Raw genomic sequence first — 26,024 nt, 5'->3', positions numbered from 1 at the left:
GGGGGGGGGGAGACAATAAATATATTCTCAAAACACAACATGGAAATTTAAGACTGAGTTCTCCGCAGGTCTGAAACGTGAAGAGGGCTGTTACTTAATCCGCAACCTGGGAAGCAGGGGCGGGGGGGCGGGGGCGGCGGACAACAATAAGGCACCCGGAAGAAAGAGAAAAGCATCCAAACCAGGATCGTGTGTCTTAATTTCAGCTCCGAAACAACAGTTCCAAAACGAGAAAGAAAGAAGATTGCATCCAAGGCGCGGTACCAAAACAGAAAGGATTGCCCCCAACCCGATTTTAATTCCGATTAATTAATTCAGATGATACCCTGACACATCTCCGCCGCCACCCTCCAGTTCTTTCCCCCATGTAGAAATAATGATATTGGTGTTGGGTGTTTCGTCATACTTATTCGCTGAGCGGGTCTCCCTTACAGCGCTTGGAGGCGAGTCCCTGTTGATAAATCTATCATTAGTACCGTTTGGAAACCGGGAGACAGTAAATTCACCTTAGGTTTGGAGCGCGTTAATAGACATTTATTAAATGCTTCAGAGAGAGAGGGAGAGAGAATAGAGGAGGGAGGGAAGGGGGGAGTCTGATTACAGGCAAAGTCTAAGACACACGTTAACATCAATTTGCTGGAGGAGAAAACGAGCGGGGAAACTAAGACCGAGAATCAGACCTAAAGAGAGGAAAAGTTAGGGTGTAACTTAAATGACTACAGGATATTATTTATACCTTTGCTCATTTCAATTTGGCCTATTTCTCCTTAGTTGAGTGGCCACTGTTTCAATTTCAGATGGAGCATTATTATTATTATTATTATTATTATTATTATTATTATTATTATTATTATTATTATTATTATTATTATTGCTACCCACGTGTGATAAGCCCCCCCCCTTAGATATGATCCACCACAACCTCTGCTTTTTTCTCCCCTCCCTCACTTCGCAAGCTTTTAACTCTAGTATCAGCCTTCTCTAAGTGAAGAATCCCCCAGGGATCTAAGCAAACTTGTGTAAAATAGTTAAACGAAGCGTGTTTCAAAGAGGATTGCAGCAATCGACCCCCCCCCCTTCTCTCTTTCCCTCTGTACACACAAGCACCCCGCGCGCGCTCACCTTAATAAGGTAAAGGGCTCAGTTCAAAAGACAATATTCAGAAATTTGTAAAGGAAGGATTAAAAAAAATATCGAGATCCAAAGAAAATAAAGAGCCGCAGGGAGGGGGAGGGTAACATGTATTACTGCCTCTGCTCTGTAAACAATTCGATTATATCTCTTGATATAATTTTTATTTCATTTCCGCTTTGCCTCAGGTTAGTTTTTTCTTTTTCTTTTTAATCGCCTTCCAGGTAGGTTAATGGAGTCCCGTGGGCACCTATTTCTCGCAGAGAGATGGGATCAACGTCCCGCCCCCCCCCTCCAACCAGCCAGCACTCCTCTCATTCTGTCCTCCCGTTTCTCATCTTCCTATCAGATTCTTTAAACTTGGGGCCGCGAGGCGTCCTTCGGGCTCAGAAACTGCCCAAACTTCCCAGTCCGCTGGGGAAGTTTTTCTTCGCCAGCTACCTTTAAATCGACCTAAGGAATCCTAGTGAAACCCAACAACAGGGCGCAAAAAGAGAGATGTTCTGACCTTTGCCATTCCTTCGGGACACTTGTTCTCGGTGGCTTTTAAGACCATCCAGACAAAGAAAGGCAGAGAGATTTCAAGGGACGTTAAGGACGAGTCGGACAACAAAGCTATGTGTAATATACCAAACCCAGTGTATATAGGATCGCTACCACCCTGAGGTAAGAATCACGGTCAACTCCAGGAGCCTTACCCCTGTGTCAACATGCTTGGAAGCGCTGCATAAGCCAAATCAATGGGACTTTCCGAGTGCTGAACTTTCGATGGATCTTGCCCGCTGTCTAGTAATACTACTACTAATAATGCCACCCCCTGATGTTGGTGTGTGCGCGCATCAGTAGCTATCTCCAGCTCCCACACCTTTAAAAACGTCTATTCCCTCGGTCTCCAAGTTTTCTTCAGAAGAGGGGTGGAGAAAATAAAATAAATAGGAGTGACAATCTTCTGAGGGAAAGCTCATTAGTTCGTTGTCCAAGCCTAATAAAGGAACAGAAGTGCATATTATGGGAGTTCAGCCTCCACACACGCTCTGTCAACCAAAATCAACCCTCTGTAAGTTTGATCCAAATTGGGGCTAACTTGGACCGCGATTGTTGTCCGGGCTCCAGGCTTCCTCAGAGACGAATCTCCCAAACACCATCACGTTTTAGAAGGAGGTGGGGGGAAGAGAGAAAAGCCAGGGAATTAGAAAGCTGTGTGTTTTTACACATTCGAAAAAGTCACCAGGCCTTATGATTCACCCTTTCATTTCTCTTGCCGCCGCCACACTATATTAATGGGGGTTCAGAAAGTGGGGGGAGAGAATGGATTTGGGGGATGAGAACCGCCTCCAACCAAGGAGATCCATTGAAACCCAAGCGCCTTCTTCCACAACTCTACTTTCCAAGCAAACGCAAGAGAATTTTCCGAATAAAATAATTGAGCGTTTGCTCAATTAATCACAAGGCACCTTTGCAATAAATGTGATTCCCCCTCCTCAAAGAAACCCGGGCTGACAAGAGTCCCTTTCCTTGGCCAAACATATATGTCCTCTTCCCGCATTCTAAAAACGCTTATTCCGAAGTAAATCTCACGAAGTTCAAAGCCGTGGGAGACACTCCCAAGCACATGTGCCGAAGACCGAAGCATTAGTGGGAGGGCTTATCCCTCATGGATAGTAATAGTAATAGTAATAATAGTAATAGTAATAGTAATAGTAATAGTAATAGTAATAGTAATAGTAATAGTAATAGTAATATAGCAATATAGAGATGTCTTAGCAAAGCCCTGCATCTCCAACCCAAGACATTATTTCAAATAATAGTAATAGTAATAATAATAATAGTAATAATAATAATAATAATAATAATAATAATAATAGCAACTGCAACAACAACAATAACACTGTTGACATTTCACTCCTAGGGAAGAGATGGGCAAGGGAGATGGAAGGGGAGGGAATGCACATATGTATATAAATATATAAAGTTTTAATGGCACATCTGACATATTAAATTAGGCAGTTTTACAATTGGGCCCGGCTGCGATGCTAACTGATTACAACTGCGTTATCAAAAGGGCAATACGATTTATAACTTGTCGGGCACGAGCCCGGATGATAAACAATAGCGGAGATCTGGTTTGTATTAGGGAAGAGCGGAAGATCTAAGGGCTAAGCGATGGGCTTGCGCCGCGTTTCATGGGCTGTATAACCGTTCCGTGCAAAAGGAACCGACTTCTCCGTTTTCTTTCTTTCTCCCCACCCCCCTCGCTCCCAATCCCCTTCCAAGAGACTCACGCAGGGGTCTCCCTCTCTCTCTCCAGAGCCTGTCACCTTCTTAAGCAGAGAGTTATTTACACTCTTGATGCGGGGCTGTTTATTCAAGAGGCCTCGCTTCGCCCCATCCCAACATTCGAGTTAAAGGGCCCCTTCCCCCAGGATGAGGTTTCACACACTCCGTTGGGGAAGGATGGGGGCAAAGTGGGTGGGGGTGTGTGAGAGAAATATCCCCCATTTGCTTCCTTTGGTGTGCAAAAAAAAGCAAAGCAAAACAAAAAACAAAAACCTACCCTGAAAAAACAAACAACCCAGATAATTTCTGCAGCCTTTTCTAAATCCACACCTTTTATTAAATACCAGGCTCGTATTTTCTCAGTCTGTTAAATTTTTTTAAAATATAAAACACAACACTCTTGACGCATGTTTACGCAAATTCAGCAACTGTTCTCTTTCGTGGTGTTTACTCTAAGGGACAAGCAGGAAGGATCGCAACCTTCTTTCCAAATAAATACCAAAACATTCATTCCTAAACTGGGGCGACGGGGTGGGGGTGGGAGGGGGCACCTAGAAGTTCCTGTGACAAACAAACAACTAGGACTAAGCGTTTTTAAAATGACCGCAACGAGGTAAAAATTTGCCATTAAGTAGACAGCCGCGCTGCGGGAAGCTTAACAGATAGAGGAGAAAATGCGGACGGAGGGAGGGGATGATCAGAAGCACTTTTCCCCTCTTGTAAACTCCTAGCCTCCCTTTTCAACAGACTCTAAGAAGGCCTCCATCTTCGTCAAGAACCGTCTCTCTTCTATGTAGACAAGACACGCTCTCCCCCGCTTTCCCCTAAAATATTAATAATAATTCATTGATTTTTGGGTTTCTCGCTGCAGATCAAGCTCCCAACGCCATTCCTTTAAAGAGCACCTTTTGTTAAGAGATTGACAACACACACAAGCACAAAAACGCTTCATCACTTCTTTAAAAAAAATTAAATAACGCTCTGCAGAGGGATTCTCCCCCCCCCCCCTTCTCCAATGGTCGTGGAGCTTAAGAAGGGGATGCTTTTAAAACAAGCTGAGTTCCCAGGTAATTTAGATTCGGACGTGTACCCTAAGCTGAAAGAGAGCCCCTCTCCGCCCACCCCTTCGCCTTTGCAATACGGATGTCTTCAGTCACGTCTGTCCGCCCCTCTGCGGATACCTAACGCCAGACCACCTCAGCAAATCTCTTTTAAGTCCCTTCCCCAAACGGAAGACGATAGGAAAATAAACCTTATCCTAGAATCGGGTGGGGGAACCAACCCCCAACTCCTATGCTAGATTGAAGAGAGGCGAGAAGGCGGGCATTTTACTCCAAATATCTCCTAGATACCCGCTCAAGCCCTGTCTACAGACTTCCCCACCTAAGTGTATAAATGTACTAAGCAAAGTACAGTAATTCCACATTTGAAGTGAGTGATCCTGTGACCAAGAATGGATTTCAAGAGGTTGTGGACGGCTTCTATTCACACTGAATTCCTCTACCCACGGATTAGGAGCATGACATCAAGGGATAGATGCACGTGTGAGCCACCCTATCTGAAAAGCACCTTGAAGCCCAATCTATCTATTTCGAGATCTGCTAGAGACAGAGAGAGAGGGAGGGAGGGAGGGAGAACACCACAAGTTTAGGTATTCGGAATCCTGTGATGGAGAACTGGACAGTGTAGCTGTGGAGGGTTTGTAATATCTCCCCCCTTCAACGCACACATCCTTGCTTCTTTAAATCCACAGCTAACCACTGGACTTGCCTTGACTCGATTGCTGGCTTGGGAGTTTTTGCAGAGAGGTGCCCCGCTGCCTGCAGCCTCGTGTATGCGTTTAAATACCAGCCTCCTCCTGACTTATTACGAGGATGAAGGGAAAGATCTCTCTCCTCATCACAACGCGATTCCTTTTGCTTAGCAGGACTCTCTCTCTCTCTCTCTCTCTCTCTCTCTCTCTCTCTCTCTCTCTCTGCAGTACACTTCTGGGAGACGCCATGTTGGCTGAGTTAATAGGACAACCCAGCTTCAAGGCAATAGTTTCACACGCTTTATCTACTCCCCGTCCCCAAACACACACCGCAAACATATTTCCTCCCCTCCCCGCAAAAAAACCGGCACTGAGGAGGACGAATCCACTCTTTAAGAGGAACGATCTGCTGTCTCTCCAGTAATTGCTACGGGGTTGGGGGTGGGGAACCGAGAAAGAGCGTGAGATCTAGCGTCAGACAAGCGGAGTGAACGCAATCCGCAGCGAGTAACCTTTTAAACCGGCTTGCGCGCGAGTTGCGTGTATGCTACCGCTCGCTGGCGTGCGTTTCAAAGCTTCCATTATTCTCCGCGCGATCCTCGCCCTGTCTTGTCTTAAGGCAAGCTCGATCCCCCAAACCCTTATGCTTTAACTTTCGGAATAAGATTCCCCTTCTCCCTTCACCCGGTCCAGTATAGTGAAGTTAATTGCTAGAGGGCAGGACGAAGGAGAGAGAAAATTAGAAGGGGTGTGTGTGTGTGTGTGAGAGAGAGAGAGAGAGAGAGAGAGAGAGAGAGAGAGAGAGAGAGAAGTGGGCGGAAAGAGAGCTTCTCCCATATGTGCTTTTAATAACATTATTAATAACAATCGTATTTCAAAGGCTCTTTCCCCTGCTGTTCTTTAAGTGGAGAGTCACTTTAATAATTTTACTTATAATTCCAACACTGGTGCTGGGAAGGGGAAGAACTCAGATTTATTTTTATTTTTAAAAGAAATCCAACCACCCTAGAGAGGGAGGCTTGAGGGAAATCTCCGGACACTTCAAGAGAAGGAGTTGCTCGTATTTAGCAGCTTTTTATAAGAGCTAGTCAATTTCACGTAGGACTCCTTCTGAGTCCGGGCCCACTTCCTTTGTCCGGCTCAATTGCTCGGGGGGAGCTCCTTTGTTCTAAGTCAGCAGGCAAAGAAAAACTTTCCTTAAATGCCATAAACTCACACCTATCTGAAAGCCTTTAAACAACTCCACCTCGGAGCCTTTCCAAATATATGGATGCATATATGGAGACAGAGACAGAGGGAAGGGGAATGGAATGGAAAATTTACCGAGGGAGAAGAAGGAAAGTGGAATGGCGGGGTGGTGGTAGTGGTGGCTGGAACTGGGTTTTTGTTGAACCCCTTTTACATTCAGCTCTTTTCTGCCGCCATCTCTCCAGTCCAAGCTCGATTAGGAAGTTAACGTGGGGAAGCGAGGGAGCGGAGGGAAAGCAACGCCAAGAGAGACAGGTATATAGAGGAAGAACAACTGAGCAACAGCCCAGATGTCTGAAGGTTGGGGGGGGGAGGGAGAGAAGAAGAAAAATCAAGAAATGGCTTTTCTGAGGAGCTGAACATCATTAAGTTGCAATATGCCAGGAAACACATTTGCAATAAACTATTGTTTAAGAACAAACACCACCACACACGGAAAGCTAGCAGGCCAAAGAGGGAGATCCTTCGAGGTGAAGTTAGAGAAGGGTTAAGTTCCCCTGTTAAGTTCATTCACAGACACAGACATCCTTTAGAGTAGCAAACAGTAACCAGCACGAAAAGCACCACTAAAACCGGAGGATCACTCTCCTCTCTAAACCAGCAAGCATATTTATCTATGCATCTCAAAAGTGCCTTGGGTTCATAGGAAAAATAATCATTTGCAGCCATTCGCAAAGATTACACCCATTCCTCGAAAATAAATAAATAAAAAAATGTCTGGTCCATATGCCTGGAACTGAAGCAAGCCAGAGATGGAGTGTAGTTCACAAACTGGTGGGCTCTTTCCGTATGCATGTATGTATGGGTCAGAATGTGTGGCTGGGGTGGGGGCAGAAAGCCTTAGAAGAGGGGACAAGGGGCTGTTTTGAGTACACCCTCTATACTTCCCTCCTCCCACTCAAATTCACAAGACATCAGAGTTTTTGTCAACCTGCTTTGGAGACCTGAAGCGCAGGGAGAGTAAGAAAAGTTGACTGTAGGAGGGGACGGAGGAAGCGTTGTTGAGTACCGTAATTTGAGGGCAACAGATACTGGAGCCAATAATTTCAGTGGGAATCTGGCCTTTTACTCAATATGTTGGGTTGAACCAAATACACTACTATATACAGCACAATCTCCTGTGTGCTTCCTTCGGGATAAATCCCATTGTATTCAGCGGGGCTTGCTCCTAACATAGGACTGCAGCCTTAAGTGCAGCGTCTTTTGGAATCAATCATACTTATTCCTAATTATAGTTAGACTCAGAATGCATTATTATAAGTCCTTCTTATATAATGCTAGGTGCCTACAAACATACACACAACTTGTACATTCTGTCTTATGGTCTGAGAATCTTTGGCTCTCTAAAAGAAAAGAAATGGGGAGGAAACTATGCAAATCCACTTCTGAGTTGAAAAGATCTCTCAGTGACAACCAGCACACAATTCCAGAGTTCTTCTCTATGTCACAGACATTGGGATTCAGAGCAAACAACTGACCTACATTTCCAATAATGCCACTTTGCTTGAACCAGATTATATACTCACAATACATACATACATACATGTGTGTGTTTCTGTGTACGTGTGTGTATATCAGTTCTTTGTAGGCACTTAAATGTGACAGAATTAACAGGTCATTGCTCTTTTAACCATCCCCTCTGCAGTTATTATTACTAGTATTATTTTTTGTAATTATCAAGAGGATAAGAGGAAAGGAAATGTTGCAATCTTAGGTTGTAATCCTATGTACTCTACGCACAGGTTGTGAAAATTATTTGGGGGCAAACATACTGAGGATCAGGTTGGAGACCTCATGAAGCCACAATTAAACCAGGAGCTGAAGCTGGAACATCTCACCATCACCACCAAACCACCACCATCTATTTTACAGGAAACACACACGAACAACACCTATTGTGTTGCAAGCCGATTTTGAAGCAGAGTCTATCTATCTATCCAAGGACCAAAACCTCTTCAACAGAAGAATAAATAGGAATATTTTACCCCAAGACATTTAGGAGAGCCATACAAGGTGTCAGATATCAAATAATATTTTAATTTCTGAATACTTTCAATTTTTCCTTGGAATATAACACACAAAGACTGGACCAAACAGTTTTCAGTTATTATAACTTTTACAGTATACAGAAATGTTGCACTTAAAAAAAAAACCCTTCAGCTTTTTTTTCTTTAAAACACAAAAACTGTAAACTCTAAGATACTGAATCAACCACATTATCTATAAGTGCCAACAGTAGTGTTATTTTTTTTTGTCATGCTGAATTCAATGGTTTTTTTTCTTTTTTCTTTAAAAAAAGGGAAAATATCAACAAGTATTATAATACAAAGAGCTTGCAAATATACAAACAGATAGAGGAACTTGGTAACAATTTAGGACAACTAGGCGGAACCCAATTTTCATTCAAATTACAAAAAAGTTCACTTTGTGATGAAACCCTATGTGTGGTTTTGTGTGCGTGTGTGTATGTGTGTTTTCATCAAAACTGTGTTGTGTCTTAGACACAATTCCTTCTCCCTCCAAGAAATACGCATTCCCTTCCAAAATTCATGTTTTGTCTTTAAAATAGATATATATATATAAAAACCTAGTCAAGGGAAGGTGGGCTTGCGGGTGGGGGAATAGTTGTGGTTCTCTTTTATTCGATCTCAATAATTATAGCTGTCGTAGCTTGGAGCTAAATTTTGGCTGACTAGTTGTAAGTGCGCTTCCATCTTTCCTACTATTGTGGGGAATTTTTTTTCTTCTCTTTATGTTCTTCTCATAAACCTTTCTGAGACAGTTTTAATTCTTTCAGAACTTTTTTTAAAAAAGGATACACAGTTGTAGTTGTTTTTTTTAAATGAAGGCAAGATTATATCAAAATTATTATAGAACCACAGAATAAACTGGTTTGGAACCAGAAAAAATACAAAAAAACAAAAAAAACCCAAACAAAACCCTATAGGTACACAGACAACATAGGACAAATTAATAATTTGGAAGAGAGAGAGAGAGAGAGAGAGAGAGAGAGAGAGAGAGACTTGTTTCCATTCCATTAATTTTCTCCAGATTTCTTTTAAATGCACTTTTAGCAAGAGATTGTGTTTCAAGTTAAACACCCCAGAGAAAAGAAAAAAATAAAAAAATTCCTTTCCCCTTTTCTTTTAAAAAACAACGAGAGAGAGAGAGAGAGAGAGAGAGAGAGAGAGAGAGAGAGAGAGAGAGAAGTAGCAACTTCTGGACAACAGGGGAATTCTTAATTCAGTCTGTAAAAAGTTCATATCACAAGTCTTTTTTTTTTAATTAGTATTCAGTCCATTCCAATTATTCTCTCTTCATTTTTAGCCAAGATGCAACACCCTTGCTTAGCTGAAGGACGTTTAAACAACCGCCAGACCCCAAAGTCACTCGCAAAAATCCTCCGTTCCAAAATTTCCAATTTTTTTTTTTCAAATTCTCTCATCTGTGGGTTTGTTTTTTCCTCTCTCCAACATTTTTTCCCCTTATTGAATGGCCATATAAGGCCAGTTAAAACTGCTTCCAGACAGTAACATATCCCTGATAAGGGTTTCTATGGGGGTTTTACCTACCAAACGGACGAAAAACAATTGCTCTATGACTGAGGAAGAGACGGTGCGGAGAGATGGGAGGCGTAACAACAGTTTTCCAAATCGCGTAGGCTGGTTCGGATATTGACTCCTTACGTACTCTTCCAACGCACACTGGGACTTCTCTTGTAAACTTTCAACGTGGGCTACGTCGGAGAGACCACACGCATCTGGAAGAAAGTTGGTTTCAAAGAGAGAGGGGAAGGGAGGGGGAAAGTGTCGTCAGTATCAAACAAGTTATAGTTCCCCTTTGGAATGGTTTAAAAACCAATTCCCCCCCCCCCCCCGCAATCAAAACAACAGTAATAATGTAAATAAAATCACAGCTAAGAACTGTAAGGATGAAGTCGTGAGCACTGCTCTTGAAATCTTTTGAGACTTGCTTCCTAGCGATTTAAGACCTGCGGAACTTGGGGGGTCAACGTGCTTTGGGTCGATCTGCTTGTGCGCGCCCAAATCTGCGGATCTCTCCCTCCAACCCTACAGGCATTTATTTTCCCTTTTGAAAGTCAGGCTCGCTGAGTTCAAGTCTTGGACATCCGAATAAACCGCGAGGACATGATTCAGTCCAAGTTAAGCCCTGCTCAAGCTACAATCCCAAGCACAGAGGAGAGTCATGTTGCAGTCCCGTCTGCCCGCTTCCAAGGGAGCCAGTCCAGCAAGATTTTTCCTCTGAGGAAACACGCGTTTGGATCTTCCTGTTCTTTCTTTCGGTTTCAACAGGAGCACGTGCTCTTTTTTTAAAAAAATAATAATATTCCAGAAGTCTCCCCTCCCGGCCAGGATTTTGGCCTGAGGTCTTGATTTTAAAATTAGCCCCAAACCTTTCAGTGATCTCACCAGATTTTCACTGCATTGGGATGCGGGAGAGGGGGGGGAGTCTTTTGGCGGCGGGGGTGTATGGAGAAGGAGAAAGATAAGACATGGTCTTTCCTCACAACACACATGCTCGCATTGGGGAAATAACTGTGCTGAGTCTAATCTCAAAGGCCAGAAAAGAGAGTTTCATAAAAAAGAAGAAGGCAGCAGAAACCCACACACGTTAAGAAACTGGCTCAACTCGGGATAATGGAGCCCCGCACCCAAAAAGCGATTCCCCCCTAAAGGAGACACCGCCGTTTCCCTCAGTCTTTGAAAGTGATTTAAGTGGTCCTTTAAAACTGATCTTGTCAGTTTAGCCTATTCAAAGGCAACCAAGCAGACTCTGATCGCTCTCTTCATTAGAGCTGTTTCTCTCTCCCCCCTTCTCATTCTCTGTCTCTCCCACTCCCCTTTCTTTCCTCGCCTTTCTTTCCAATCATACGAATATATACTTTTTTATTTTTAAAAAAATGCATCTGTAAGATACGATTTTTTAAAAAGGAAAAAAAAACTGTTTAAAAACAATTTAGAATTCTTGCCACGCTTTGCACTAATATATAGATATATATATTGCCCCACTTTTGACAGGCTAAAATACAATGAGGTCCCTTTTAATCAGAAGCTGCCTTTGCTCAGGTTGTGACCTTAGCTGGCTGGGCAAAGCACTAACACATGCATATTTTTCAAAGCCATTAGAATCTAGATATAGATTCTATAGAAAGCACCAGTAAATATTATATGAAAATTCTCTACATCTAAATAACACATCAGCCCCAGTGCTATTGGGGCGTCTTAGCTGACAAATCCCTGCATCCGTTCCCCCCCATGTTTTATAACCCCACAAAATCAGATAACAGAAGCTTTATCTAAGCTGGGAAGGCAATTTACATACAGATCCACATTTTGCAAACAGTCATAAATTTCGCACTTTAGACAACAGCTGAGAGGTTTCTCCCACAAAGGTAACAATATTAATCACACTACTGCAACCCACTACAACACCAGATTTGAAATCAAATGTTTGGGGTTCATATGTAGGCCTTAAGAGGCTCAGAGAAGATCCTCAAGAAGGAAATAATGTGTCCTTTTAATAGAGGACACACACACACACACACTGTTCCTTTCTAGTGCTGCCTCTGATAATTGATCACCTCTGAGTCCAACTAATTTAGGTGGGCAACAAATATTTTTGGCCAGGGGGTGGGGGCAGGCGGAGGTGTAACTGTGGAAAGCAATAATATATAAAAGGAAGTTCAGGTCACGACCTAAATTTTGGACAATGTCCAGAAAGGCACTTGGTTTCCTCAGACCTCCCTTAACATAACAAGGACTGGATTGTAAATCCTAATTTTCCCACATAAACTACTGATGCCTCGGCCTATTTCCTCATATCAAAGGTATTTTTAAAATGAAAGAAAATATTTTAAAATATGTATCTATATCTATATATACCAATGAGTGATTACTTTACAGATCCTGCCTCCATTCATATGGTCATCACATGACCACTACCCAAAGCTGCCCCATTACTTACAAGATAAACACACACACACATCACTATTTATATTCTGAGAATCTAGCATACTGTTAGAGGCCTGATCCGATGAATTATAATTTTTTAAAAAGAAAGTATGTCTTGAAATTATGTTGCCTCCAGAGTTAATATCAGATATATTACTCACCCAGGTTGAACCACAGCTAATTAGATTTCATCATGCATTCCATTATTGTTTTATAACTGTAGCGCTATTTATATGCAGCAGAAAGTTGGCACTGAAATCTCTCTCTCTCTCTCTCTCCAACCCCCCCCCCTTTTTGGCACTTTTGATTGTTTAACAGTGCAACTCTACACATCTACTCAGGAGTAAGCTCCACAGAGTTTTGGGAATTGCTTCCAGCCAACTCTGATAAAGGACTGCAGCCTAAGTGACACTTTTCCAACATGCATTTCTTTTTTGTCTTTCTTTAAAGAGGAGTTAAAACAGAAACCCATAATGTTGCAATTCAGGGACTACAGTTGCAACACTTCTTCACATTCCTTATCCCCGCTGCTGTTATGCATGAGTATTGCCACTACCGCTAGGTTTTTGTATAGGGGGCAGCAACTTGAATTCCAAACACACATTCTTGCTTCAACTTATTATTATTATTATTATCATTATTATTTAAAATGCATCTAGCCCCTCTGACCATGGTTCAGACCCACTTTCTCCCCCTTGGCAATCTGCTCCAAGGCCGCCAGGTCCTACTATGAGAGTTTATTCACCCTCAGTCCTTTCCAGAATGTGATTGATTTGTTTATTGGATACTCTAGTTAGAGCTCCAGCACATATCACCCTCCAATATCCCTTTAATTTTAGGATTCTTCTATCTCCTTCGAAGTAGACTTTCTGCTTGGTTAAGAATTCCACTGGTTATTATATATATTTTAAAAAGATCAGATTCCAGCATACTCTGGTTATTTATCAACTTGCTATGCTTTAACTATATCAACCCAGAGGTTATTTTATTTGCACATTTAGCGAAAGTCTTTATCCCCCTTCGCCAACAGTGACTGCACATGGCTCAATAAAAAAAGTTATTCTGTCCATATTACATTAAAATTGAAGGCAGAATATTTGGAGGGTTTTCCTCCTCGAAATTAATCGTCTCTCCCTGTCTCTCTCTGCTTCCACGCTAGGCACCCTTGAACTAACACTGGACGCAGCGGGCCTTACTTCCGAGTAAACATGCAATAAATAGGATGAGAGATGTAATCTGCTCATTTCTTCTCCCTCCCCCCCCCAAAAAAAATCCCCAGTTGCGGTGTTACAAGTTCAATTCCGAATTTTCTCACGGAAAAACCAAGGAAGCTGGGTTGGGGCAGGGGAGACTTTCAGATTTCCTCGCTCCCTCCCTCTCCTCAGAGCCCCCACCCTGTGGCTTACCTGAGGTGAAAAGGACGATGGCCTTCAAGCAGCTGTATTCCGCCGAATCCACGTGTAAGGCCTTAAGTTTCTCGACCTGTTCTTGGAAGATTCGTATGTGGTCCATAAAGGCTACAACTCGGTCGGCGGACATGGGCGAGGCGTGCAGGCCGGCGGCAGCCAGGAGCGGGGCGACGTGGAGGGGCATGGAGCACTGGGCCGCGTTGAGGACAAACAACTCACTCCAGGTTAACCTCAGCAAGGCCACCTGGTCGGTGATCTGGAGGTCGGGGAAAAAGGGGATATTCCGGGCCCACTCGACGGCGCTGAAAAGCATCCGAGCCGCCAGCTCGCAAATGTTCTCGATGCCCATAATGTTGTTGGGTTGCATGCACTGGCTGCCGAAGCGCGAGGTCGGGTAAGGCTCTGCCCTCAGCAACAGGGAGATATATCCGGAGAGGTACGAGTGGCAGTTCAGGGGGTCTCCGTTGGTTAAGGCGAACTGGCCGTGGGTCGGCTGAGTAGGTGGCATTCTGCCCCTCTGGACGGCTGCAGTAAATAAGGAAGAAACTACAGCAATTAATATCTGAATTGCTAAGGAAGCCCCTTCTGGAGCTAGCACATCTAAAGCTACTTTATCTTTATTTTTTTTTTGGGGGGGGGGGAGTTTGCTCAGATTCAAGGGTGAATTAAAGAAACTCAGGAGGGTCAAGGAGGTGCAGAGAAGCTGGGTCTCTCGCTCCTCAAATTGCTGAGAAGACAGCAACCAGCACTTTGGCAAATATGTCAGCGGGTGTCAATCCAAATGTACTTTTTTTGTGGGTCGGGGAGAAAAGATGGGTGAGGGATCAAAAGCTTGGGGGGGGGGGCTGCAGAAGGCAAAAAAGTAATGTCCCTTCCTTGGCCAAACGAACAGCCAGCGGGCAAAACACAACCACAAGCGGCTCTTCCGCCCCCTCCATTCAATCGTATCAAAACACAATTAAAATAAAATACTCGAATTATCTTCTCTCCACATCGCTATTTTTTTTTTGAAGGGAGAAACTGGCAGGCAAGGGCCCCCTCCCCATATTTTCCAAACGCCGCTTTCCCCGAAGAAGGAGAGTTGCTGCTGCTTCCTTTTTAAAACTACAACACAATCTATATCAAAGGAGGAGAGAGATCAGATTAGAACTGCAGCCACACGCGTCCATAAAATAAAATAATATCAAACAGCACGGCCTATTGTTACATTTCCTCGCCATTCATTCAGAGGTGGGGGTGGGAGCGAAGCTTTGGAAAACCCCGGGATCGGCTGTTTTTATGGAAAGTGGGCCTCTCATTTGGTTCATAAATTTACATGGTGACAAGAAGAGAGAAAATGAAAGAGAGAAAGACCCACAAAAGCGCCGAGGGAGGGGGGTGGAGAAGGAAGACGAGAATGTGGACGAGAGAATGTTTTTTATTTTATTTTGCAGGGGCTGGATCTGGCTCCAACGTGGCCCAAGGTGGAGACTGAGCGTTTCAGAGAGCGAAGGAGGGCAGCCTTTAACCCCCAAACATAAGCCAGACACCGGAGGTTGGGAGGAGGGGAGAGGAGGAGGAGGAGGAGGCGAGCGCAACGCCATTAAGGAAGCTACAGGCTCGCCTTTCCTTGCCCTCTCGGAATCTTCCACCACCGAGCTCCATCTTGCTCACAGAAACCTCCCTGGTTTAAACTCTGTATTTATTTGTGTGTTTCCTTCCGGTGCTTAAGATCCCCGATCGCTCTCTCCCACTCCCCCGCCCCCCAACCCGCAACCCGGCTTGCTCTCCTCCACCCTCCCAACCCCCGGGAAAAAAGAACTGGAATAATACATAAATGAAATCTTGATTATTATCAGGGGCATAGGCCAAACAGGACCCCGCGCGCGCGTGTTTTGAGAGCGCGAGGTTGAGCTTTCTCGCCCGGACTGGGGAGGAGAGAAAGCCCCGGAAATTCTTGGAAGAAGCCTCGCGGAATTTCTAACCGAAGGGAACCTCTCTGGCAATTGACTGATTGATTGATTATTGGGATTAGCAACGCGGGGAAGGGAGAGAAGTTACAGAGCTACGTCTGAGGTTATCTTGCACGTTGTTTGGGGAGTGGTGGTGCCTACGGATCGCTGCGGGCGGTGGAAGGGTGGCCAGCAGGAGAAATATCCCAGCCTGCCTTTGACCCCCGCCGTTGGACAGAACCCCCCTCCCTCTTTTATCGGAGCCCATCGAATCCATTCTAAGGTATAACGCACAGCATTTTCGTGGGATAGTCATTGTGTTTGGGGCTGGTGGGTTGAGAGGAAAAATAAAATAAAATAAAAATGGAACCTAGCTTTTCTTGGAATCAACAAGCGGGCCAATGTTTGTCAGGGAAACGCATTCCACCCACCCCAGCCTCTCACACTCCACACCACGTTTCCTTGTCCTGTTAAACTCACCTAACCCTGCTTTCCCAAGGACAGCACCACACTCCCCATTCCAGGCCATGGCAAAAGAAGAGGAAATGTACACAAGCTATGCAATCCCAGAAAGCAAACCATCTCTAAAATCCACGGTCCTAGTCCTCCACATCCCACGCTGGTCTCTGTTTACATGCGCACGCAAATCCAGAGACCTCCCGCCCTCTTTCCCCTCCCCACCGGGGTTGGTTGAGAAGTGGAAAACAAATGAAATTCCAATACCTTCCCGTCTCATTCCAACCTTGAGGCATTTTTTGAGGCGACAATATTGGCACTGGTTGCGGTGATGTTGGTCAATGGGACAGTTCCGGTTGGCGCGGCACGTGTAGCTGAGGTTCCTGCGGACGCTGCGCTTGAAGAAACTCTTGCAGCCTTCACACGTGAATTGCCCGTAGTGCTTGCCGCTGGACTTGTCCCCGCACACCACGCACTCGATGTGCTGCTGCTGCTGCTGCTTCTCGCCCTGGCTCTGCTGGCTGCCTTGGTTGGTCTGCGCGGGCGTGCTGGGAGGGCCCCCTTGGCCCGGCGTCTGCGGGGTGTGCGGGGCGCCCGTCGGGGGTCCCGGCACAGGGGGCGCTTGCGAAGGCTGCGTTCCTTGCGGGCCGGCCACATCGTCCTGCGGGTCTCGCCACGTGCCAACTACCATTGCCATATCTATGGGACACCTTGGCCAAATTGCTCGCCCCCCGTAGCTTTCGGTTGCCAGCGGATCCGCTTCTTCCGAGGGCTGAGCCCGCAGCTCTTCAGCTAGGAAGCGTCCTTGCGAGAGAGACCTATTTATCTCTCTGTCTAGATATAGATAGATATAAATATATAATTTAGTCCACCTTTGTTTTTATTTCTTTTCTCTTTCTTTTGCTGTCCTCCCCAGTTCGCGTCGGCGAGTTTTTGTTCCCCCCTTCTTTTTTTCCCTTTTTTGTGGAAGTTGTTCGGCTTGTGTGCGGTTTCCCTTCTTTTTCTTCTTCTCTTCTACCCTCCTCTGGTCCTTTCTTTTAAAATTAATTTAATGTCCTTTTTTTTTTCTTTGCTTGCTCGCGCCCCACTTTTTCCTTGCTGTGCAGTCCCCCAAAATAAAGTCAGCAATGCGGGTCACCAAAGTGGGGTGGGGAGGGGAAGAAAAGTAGAGCAAGAACGAGGAAAAAGAGAGAGAGAGGAAGAAAGAAGAGAGGGGACGAGGAAGGGGGAAACAGAGCAAAGAGGTTGGAGGCGATTGTCTGGTAGCAAATGAATAAAGGAGAAAAGTACAACAAAAATACAAAAGAGGAAGAGAGGAGGAAGAGAGAGAGAGAGAGAGAGAGAGAGGCGATTCTCTTCAGAGGTGCCCCCCTCCCTCTCTCTCGGGGAGCCGAGCAGAGTTGCAGGAGGAGAGGCTGGTGTCTGGGGGCCAGATCCAGAGAAGCCCGCAGTCAGCCATTCAGGAAAGCCATCGAAAGCCAGAGAGGGGGGAAAGCTCGCAGCAGCGGCGGCGGCGGCGGCAGCAGCAGCAGCAGCAACTCCGGCGCGCGGCCGCTGGAGGAGAAGAGCGAAAGGCGCCGCGGCAGAAGATCCCACGCTCGGCGCGGCGCTCCGGAACCCCGTCCTTGCTGCGCCGCCGCCGCCGCCTCCTCCCGCTGCTGCCGCCGGTGGGAGTGCTGGGATCGGATGCCCCGCTCGGAGTTTGGCGAAGCTGTAGAAACATCAACCAGGGAGGCAGGGAGGGAGAAGAGAGGAGGAGGACGGGAGGGAGGGAAGGAGGGAGGGGGGAGGGAGGGAAAAGAAAAAGAAAAGAAAAATCCCTGGCCAAAGAAAACAAACAAAAAAAGCACACACGGGACGCGCGCACACACACGAGACACGCACACACGCGAAATAGGCTAAGGGAGCCTTTGGGGGGTTCGGGTTCCCCCCTGGTTCCTCGGTGGTGCGTCCCTCTCTCTCTCGGCGTGCCTCGCTCTTCTTCTTTCGCCCAGCTCTTTCTTTCTTTCCTTCCTCGCTTCTTTCTTCCCCCGTTTCTTTCTTTCTTTCGTTCGTTTGTTCGTTCTTTTTTTTTTCCTCCCCTCCTCCTTTGCTGCCGAGGCTACTCCGGCTCGCTCGCTCGCTCGCTCGCAGCCGCCGCCTCCTGCTCCTGCTGCTGCTGCCGCCGCCGCTTGCCGCTGCCTTATGCTGCTCCCGTTTCTTTCGCAAGTGGGTCTCTTTAGCAAAGCTGCTTCCTCGCACAACACATGGGGCGATAAGGGGAGGAGGAGGAGGCGAGGGAAGGGAGAGAGAGAGGGAGGGAGGGAGGGAGGGGGTTAGGGAGGGAGGCGGCGGCACTGGAGGAGGTGGGTGGGTGGGTAGAGAGGGCTGGGGGGAGGGAGCGAGCGAGGAAGAGAGCGAGAGCGCGGTGGGGGGAGACGAGAGAAGAGTGAACTCTCCCCAAGCTCAGGAGCCCCCCGACCCACCCGCCCCCCTCAGCTAGGGAGAAGGATAAAAGGAGTGCAGGAGGGGGGAGGGGGAGGCGGGGGCCCGAGTGGGTGTCGTTGGGTGGGTGGGTGGGTGAAAGCAAGGGGTGGAAATTAATAAGAATTAATAATAAATATCAGAAGCAAAGAGAGAGAGAGAGGAAGGAAAATGCACCAGATTTTTCCCCCTTTTCTTTTTGCATGCATGCAAAAGTGGAGATTTTGGAGCGGTCCTTTGGCGATGGGGGTTGGGGGGGGGAGAGAGGAAGAGAGCTCTCCTTGCAAGCAGAAGAGATGGGGGCAAGCGAGAGAGGGTTTTGCACGCGCACAAAAAGGTAAAGGGGGAGGGGGCAGCGAAAGGAAGAAAGAGAGAAGGCGAGAAGAGAGAGAGACAGAAACGGGGGTAAGAAAAAGAAAAGGGAGGGGAGGGAGAAAAGAGAGAGAGAGAGGCAAGGGAAAAAAAAGAGAGAGAGAGACCGAGAATCCCAGTGATCAAATATGCTAAGGAGGGTGGGTGGGTAGGTGGAGTGGGGGGGGGGTTAAAGGAGTGAATGCGATTTATAGGAGCGGGGCTGGGGAGAGTGGCGAACGCTTTCTCCGCGATCAGCTCACCCAGCTCTCTATATAGTGAACTTTGACACGACGGCTGCAACTTAGCACACGTTGCCATGGCGACCGCTCGCCTTATAAGGCAAGAGGCTGCCTTTGACTGGTCAAAAGCTCCCGGACCTCCCCTCGCCCCTCATTGGGCAGTTCAGCCTTGTGCACGGCTGGGATGGCTGGAGCCCCGGGAAGTCCGCCAGGTCCTAAAGGGAGCTCGGTTCTTTGCTTCTTCTTCTTCTGCTGCTGCTCCTTTCTATCTCGTCAACACCCCCCCGCGCCCCCTTTCCCCCCTTCTTCTCTCTTTCTCTCACTCCGTAACCCCCCCCCCAAATTTCTTTCACCCAGCTTTGAAACTCAGAGCAACAAAAGTAAGATTTGAAGGGGGAATTTTTCATTTAAAAAGAAGAAGCATTATACATATTTTATTTATTATGGGAATGAGGGATCTAGCAATGATTTTTTTTTTAAAGAGTCTTGATTTTGCGCGCACACACAGACACACACACACATATGCAAGAGGGTGGGTGGAGGTCGGGACACCACTTCTTTTTAAAGGATGCTAGACAGGTCTTTGTGAGACGACGGACTTTCTGAACTCTTTTGCTGGGAGACCAACAGTACGGTCCATCCCCCTGTGAAAGGCTGAGGCTTGAGGAAGAGAGACAGCTCTATCCTCTTCCTGCCACTGTTGCTGAGCTTAGGTGGGGAAAAACAATTTCGTTCTTATAGGGAAGGGTCATTTCAGCTGAGCAGTGGCGTTAGGGGAGCTGTATGTGCCTGGGTTAAAGAAATTAGACAATTGCAGCGCTGTAGACAGCTTGGGTCGCAGCGGTGCTGACACAGATTGACACAAACGCTGCCCATTTCGGATTAAAGTTCTACAGGTAGGTGGGTTGAACTTTTAATTGCTTGATGACACGCAAGTCAGAGAATTGTTTGTCAGTTTTTCTTAAAAAGAAACACCTCTTCTTTTAAAAAAGAAAAAGGAAGGAAAGAGAATACACTCTAACCTCGGAACGATGGTCTTGTAGGGAGCTCTATGGACACAAACGCTAACTTGCTCTCACTTTCTGACATGGGTGTGCAGCGAGGGAGGCCGTTAAAACTGGATTTCGAGCATGCAGATAATTCCCATTTTTAGCTTAGGAAGTCTCAGCCTTCCTAACACTCTAGAGGAGGCTGGCCCGTCGGGGGAAAAGATGCAGATAAACTGATTTGCTGGCACTGCGTAGGAATCTTTTGAAAGCTGCTTGCTCGACACATACATTAGATAGACATCTATCAATGTATAGGGGCGCACACATCAGAGGCTAGGGTAGCAGACCTCAGAATACTTAACCACACACTTCATTGTTCCCTGAAGCCTCTAGCATTCCATGAACCCATTCCCTTTGCTCCAAAATCCAAACAGAAACGGGGAAAAATTAGCATACAAATACACACATGCATACATACGCGCAGAACGCCTGGCCGCCTGTACATACTCCCAAATGGGGACACATCTAACCCAGATGCCTCCTCAGGAGGAAGGCGATGATAGCGAGGAAGGGGGGGAAATCAGAAAGGAAAAGGATGGAGTTAATCAAACCCAGAAAACACATTTACAGCCTTTTCGCATTGGATTGGAAAGACCCAAAGTTCCCCCCTCTCTCACCACCCCTTAAGAAAGCATATTTCCTCTTTTATGTTAACAGGAAGGAAAGGGGGAGAATTTCAGAACAAAACAAAACACCCAAGCATGGCGAAGTACATTTGAACCTCTGCAACTTGATTTAATTTTATAGCCTTAGACGAGGTTACAAATTTAAGTCATCGCCTAGCTGTGGGATCTCTCGCGCTGCAATCTAGAGGCAAACTGACCTCCAGGCAGAGAAGTAAGTGTTCCAGCGAAATACATTTGCTGAGAAGGACCAGAGAAAAATGATAAATGGCAGGCTAGAAACAGACTCAAAACTGAGAGTATATATATTTATATAACTCATATATACCCGCACACGCACTTGCACACACAGACTTGCGTGTGTGTGTGTGTGTACACACACACACACACACACACACACACACACATAAATACACACAAGGTATGTCCAAGACACATATTAAATGATACAATGGGGATCCCAGATACATGAGAGCAAGTATCTGGATCTGGAGCTGTAACCCTTTCCATCAGCTCAACGCTATCACGTTGCCACGTTCATACCACCCACCCCTTTCTCCTGAAGAAATAAATGTCTGTTGCTAAGCTTGCAGGTGCTACGGACGAAGGCAGGAAAGTTGTAACATGAACTCTGCTTGTTACTGGCCCTAGTGAGGATCCTGGCAATATTGTCTGTTTCATACGGTCAGTTTCAAAGCGAGCGGCGGAATGTTCTATTGATTAGAAGGACTTGGGCCGCCTGTAAACAGTGGAAGATGCCCTCTATGATCCAGAAGAGATGGAAATAATCGGCCTCTAGGATTGCAGAGAACTAGCGCCTTGATACACCCCCTCCATATCTCTCTCTCATATATATATATATATATATATATATATATATATATATGTGTGTGTGTGTGTGTGTGTGTGTGTGTGTGTGTGTGTTTCACAGTATGGAAATATATATCCTGGATATATACAGGATATATAGGTGATCGCAGCCTATATAAGGAAAATTCTCCCCATATATCACCACCTTATCTTATTTTATCAGAAGAAATCTTATGATTCTGCTGAATGCAAAGACTACCAAAATAAAAATTAAAAAACCCGAAAGGGGAAATAACGACCCTTCTGTATTAATCGTTTTCCTGCAGGATCGTAAAAAGAGAAAGCAACTAATCACTGAGAACTAAAATAGACGGAGCTCACTCAAGCCCTAACATCAAATGCTTTGATCGTGTACGTCTGTTCATCCAAAGGATGGAACTATTAAAAATAGCAGAGGTGGGGAGTTGGCAAGTTCATGGCTGACTGACTGTTCATTCTCTCTTTCTCTCTCTCTCCCCTCCCCACATTACACAGCAACATAGGATCGCTTAAAGAGAACGATTCTCAAACCGATCCATCATCCATAACTGTCAATTTACAGAGCTCAGTTATAATCCCAGACCTTATTTATTGCCTTGCAAGTAAGGGTCCATTTTGCAACTTCTGGGGAGAAGCAATAGTGGTATTAATAATACCTATCCACGTTCCCATTTTTTAAAACAGGTGTACAATCATCAGGAGATCCGGGATGTTAAATAGAAAAGGGTGTGGAATATTTTAAGAAAACGTTAGGCTAAGCGAGGTGGGGAAGCAGGGACCTCCCCTCTTTATTTTTCCCTGGCGAAAGGTGCGGGATGGGGAGAGTTTGGTAAAACACAACAATGACAACAAGAAACCCTCCCTTCAGTTCTTCCTGGCTTCTTCGCAACGAAGTTTGGACCCTCTGAAGTGAAATCAGTGGGGGGAAACCGCTGGGTTACGTGGGGCGAAGACTCAATGAATGCTCACTGTGTTGTTTGCCTCCCCCCCCCCGCGTCCCCCTCCCAGCTCATCCGAAGAGCTATGAATGGGGGAAAGTGGCCCTCCATTGTGCGACACTGAACTTTCAAGTCAATGTAATTTTAACCACTGGCTTGTGGTACTTTGAAAATCACCAGGGGCTGTCAGAGTCGGGCCCTCTGAAAAATTTACAGTGCTAAATTAGAACATATGCTACGAGAGCGAGAGATGGAGAGAGAAAGAGAGGACAGAAGTGTGTGTATTGGTGTGTGTGAGGCGGGGGGGGGGGGGAGGAGGAAGAGGACCGGCTGGAAGACTCCAGAAGTACAGTATGCGTCTGCCCCCTAGCGTAAGTCTTTCATCGGCCTGAAAAAAAAATCCAACTTTCAAAGAAACGCTGCTCTTAAAGGGAAAGGGACGTGGGGGGAGGACGTAGGCAAAGCGAGACGGGGGGAGGCAAGCAACTCCTAAACTTCTGTACGTTTATAATATGATTAATTCCTCCGGATTGCCAGTTAAGGAGCTATGTCATTTTAAAAATAAAATAAAATAACATCTTTTTGTGCTCCGGACTTGCAAACTTCCGAAAAAATTGTGATTTTCTTTTAAGGGAGGAGGCGACATAGGATGGATAAGGAATCCCCCCGCCGGTCTAATAGGGAGAAGCGAGTGTGAGCGAGTGAATGTGCGTGCGTGCGTATTTCTCGCGCTAGGGAAAGTCTAGAGCTCTTCCACGCGGCTTTTTTGTTTTTTTTAAGTGACATCAGCCTGAAGATTATTAATCCCCCCCACTCCCCAACTTCCAACAATTAAAAGGAACAAACAAAACTTTGCGCCTGGAAACCTGGATTTGGCAACAGATATCCCCTCTGGCAATGGTGAGTACCTCTACTTTATCATCCATCAGAGATTTTAAGGGGGTAAGGATAAAGCGGAGCTGCGGAACGGGGACTGCAAAGAAGGCTAGTCGTGAAACTCAATTTTGCTCCTGGAAGAAGTGGGGGGGGGGGGGAGAGAAACCCAAGCAAAAACGCACGTGGCTACAAATTCTTGCAGTTTCATTTCCTATTCCCTGCCTTAGAGAGGTCCCTTTTCCTCCCCCCTTTTCAATCATTGCTTATATCCACAGCAATACGACCTTGAGATTTTAGACTGGTTCTGACTCAGAGAGGCATCATCATCATCGAATCCGAACCGGATTTGGAAGGGGGGGTACCCTTTGGATAGCTGGAAAAGGGGCTTTATAGAGAAGCATATTTTTCACGACATACACCCACACCCACACACACAGGGACCTTTCTCTCAATTAGTAGTTGATGTAAAGTCCACACACACACACATCGTTCCCCCCCCCCACGCTCCCGGCACAAATCCCGCCCTCCCCACGTAACCTTTGAAAGCAGAGTTTTCGTCCCCGACCCTCAAACCATTGACTTCGGGGGTGCGGGGGAAGTTCTCTGAATTTTAACGCAGGGCATTACTTTTGCGCTTCGGATTTCAGCCTTTAAAATGAAATAAGTAAGGAATGAGAGAGAGGGAGAGAGACCCGCACGGCCACAAACCAGGTCGCAAGGAGAAGGGGAAAGAGAGAGAGAGAGAGAGAGAGAAATTTAAAAAAGAGAATGAAACATACCCAAAACATATTTGCCTTGTTCAAGATCCCAGATCGCTTGCATCTTCTTCCTGTTGTTTGGCAGCTGATGGCTTTTAAATTATTATTTTTTTAGGGAAAAAATTGGGCAGGAGAAAACCCCCCCTTAGGCAATGAAAACGTATCGCCCTGGTATTTATCTTAGCGATTGTACAAACTGATTTTGGAAAGGAGAGCGAGGGGTGGTTACTATTGGGGGTGGGGGTGGGGGAGAACCTGAAGGGATCAGCGAACGAAAAAGAAAAAAAGAAAAAGAGCGACGAAAGGATAAGATCTTTCTCAATCTATAAAGGAATGTGTTTTGCCCCCCTGTGTATTTTGAGCGTGGAGCCTTGGAACAGGCGGCAGGGAGGAGAAATGACAATAATAATAATATCCTATATATGCACACTCTTAAGTTTAAACAGAGCGGGTCCGAGGGGGAGTTTGCTTCACAGCGGTTGAAGAATGCGCGCCTCGCCTTTAAGAAAAAAAAAGGGGGGAGGGAAAGGGCCCCCACCCAAACGTTAAGGTAGCAGATATCTATCTTCTCATTCCTTAGAAGGAAGAACGCCTCGTTGCACCTTGTTTGGGGCTGGAAAGACGACACTTTGGAACACACACACACACAGACACACACCCCCTCCCCCGATTGGAAAAGAGGAGAGAGAGAGAGAGAGAGAGAGAGAGAGAGAGAGAGAGAGAGAGAGGAATGCGCCTTCCAAATTAATGCACGTATTGGTAGAGATGGACTTCCAAAGCGGAAAGTCATCAGAAATCGGGGTTAGTAGGACTTCAGAGAGTATTAGCTTTTCAGGCAATGAAGGAAAAGAGAGGTATATAAAAAAAGCACACCAAATGGATTGGGGGTGGGGTCTTGGGCGAAACAGAATGAGCCGGGGCAAAAAGTTCGAAGAGTTATAAATCCGGAACTTCCTCCCCCTCCCCCCCCACTTTTCTCATTCAGTCTCTTATCATAGGATCCCCTCGATCTGGAGCGTTTAAAGCGACCCACAAATATTTGAAGTCCTTTATGTGCTTTTCAGACTTGGTGCTAATTTAAATAAAACAAAAATACCAACAAAGATAACCTCCCCTTGTGTTAATACAGACACCCCCACCACCACAATGGGAAAGGAAAAGCACCTTTTGAAGTCTCCCCCGAAAACTGCTTCTGGGGTTGCCCCTAGAATTGTTCTTCATTTTGCACAAAGTGTGGGTGGGAGGGATTCAGTCTGAACAGATTGTTGTTGTTGTTTAAAAATTACAAGCGGCCACAAATTTCGTTTACTTAGCTGAGCTTTTACAAAAAGGAAGAAAAATATATGGAGAATGCACTTAATTTAATAATGAGAGGGAAATGTGCGTGTGTGCTGGAATATCACCGAAGGTACCTGGGAAAAACCCGTACTGTGAATAAATGTCACAGGTGACAAAAGGATCATACCTTTCCTTTCTTTCTGCTAATTTCTTAGATTCCCCACTCCCGGCCTTTAAAAGATGCTTCTGCAATTAACTCCACCACCTCCTCCAGCGTTAATTGCATGTTTACAGGGCTAATGAAATTTACAAATGGGTTTGGCCCACCTCAAACAATGATGAAAAACTAGAGAAGCAAGTTTAATTACGTCCACCGAGGAGGTTTGCTTGGCGAGGGTGGGGGGAGAGGAAAGACAGGGT

The 26,024-nt window shown here is 45.8% G+C and overlaps 1 protein-coding gene and 1 long non-coding RNA gene across 18 annotated transcripts in view; one reads left to right on the top strand and one right to left on the bottom strand.

Annotated features, from left to right (window-relative positions):
* On the bottom strand, window positions 1-24,952 carry NR2F2 (nuclear receptor subfamily 2 group F member 2). 4 transcript variants are annotated; one of them, XM_083475187.1, is made up of 3 exons: window positions 24,348-24,952; window positions 13,788-14,315; window positions 1-10,169 (listed from the first exon to the last, which is right to left on the bottom strand). In XM_083475187.1, exons 1-3 carry the CDS (start codon window positions 24,388-24,390, stop codon window positions 9,895-9,897), a joined length of 846 nt encoding a protein of 281 aa, XP_083331313.1. In that variant the 5' UTR covers window positions 24,391-24,952; the 3' UTR covers window positions 1-9,894. The 4 variants fall into 4 exon arrangements, with proteins under 4 accessions (XP_083331313.1, XP_083331310.1, XP_083331311.1 ...); XM_083475184.1 differs by lacking the exon at window positions 24,348-24,952 and adding an exon at window positions 16,445-17,463 and having other exon boundaries at window positions 13,788-14,336; XM_083475185.1 differs by lacking the exon at window positions 24,348-24,952 and adding an exon at window positions 16,445-17,463.
* LOC310693323 overlaps window positions 19,958-26,024 on the top strand; it is a 76,909-nt gene continuing 70,842 nt past the window's right edge. For 6 of the 14 annotated variants that reach the window (XR_014519063.1, XR_014519067.1, XR_014519069.1 and 3 more), the window contains exon 1: window positions 23,040-23,592. This is a non-coding gene — a long non-coding RNA (uncharacterized lncRNA). Of the gene's footprint in view, window positions 20,130-23,030; window positions 23,593-26,024 lie in introns of those variants that run through there. The other 8 variants (XR_014519066.1, XR_014519073.1, XR_014519068.1 and 5 more) reach the window with 6 other exon arrangements.

Source organism: Podarcis liolepis, assembly GCF_965112155.1.
Source record: "Podarcis liolepis genome assembly, chromosome: 14".
NCBI lineage: Eukaryota > Metazoa > Chordata > Lepidosauria > Squamata > Lacertidae > Podarcis > Podarcis liolepis.
The sequence above is the reverse complement of the archived record's forward strand: the minus strand, read 5'-3'. Positions and strand labels throughout refer to the sequence as shown.

Bases quoted from the DNA above. Each gene is read 5' to 3' on its own strand.
- NR2F2 (XM_083475184.1), bottom strand. From the start codon at position 16,874: ATGGCAATGGTAGTTGGCACGTGGCGAGACCCGCAGGACGATGTGGCC. The intron at 14,337-16,444 runs GTATTGGAATTT...TAATTGCTGTAG, and splicing joins GGTTGGAATGAGACGGGAAG to TTTCTTCCTTATTTACTGCA. The intron at 10,170-13,787 runs GTAAGCCACAGG...ACTTTCTTCCAG, and splicing joins CATCGTCCTTTTCACCTCAG to ATGCGTGTGGTCTCTCCGAC.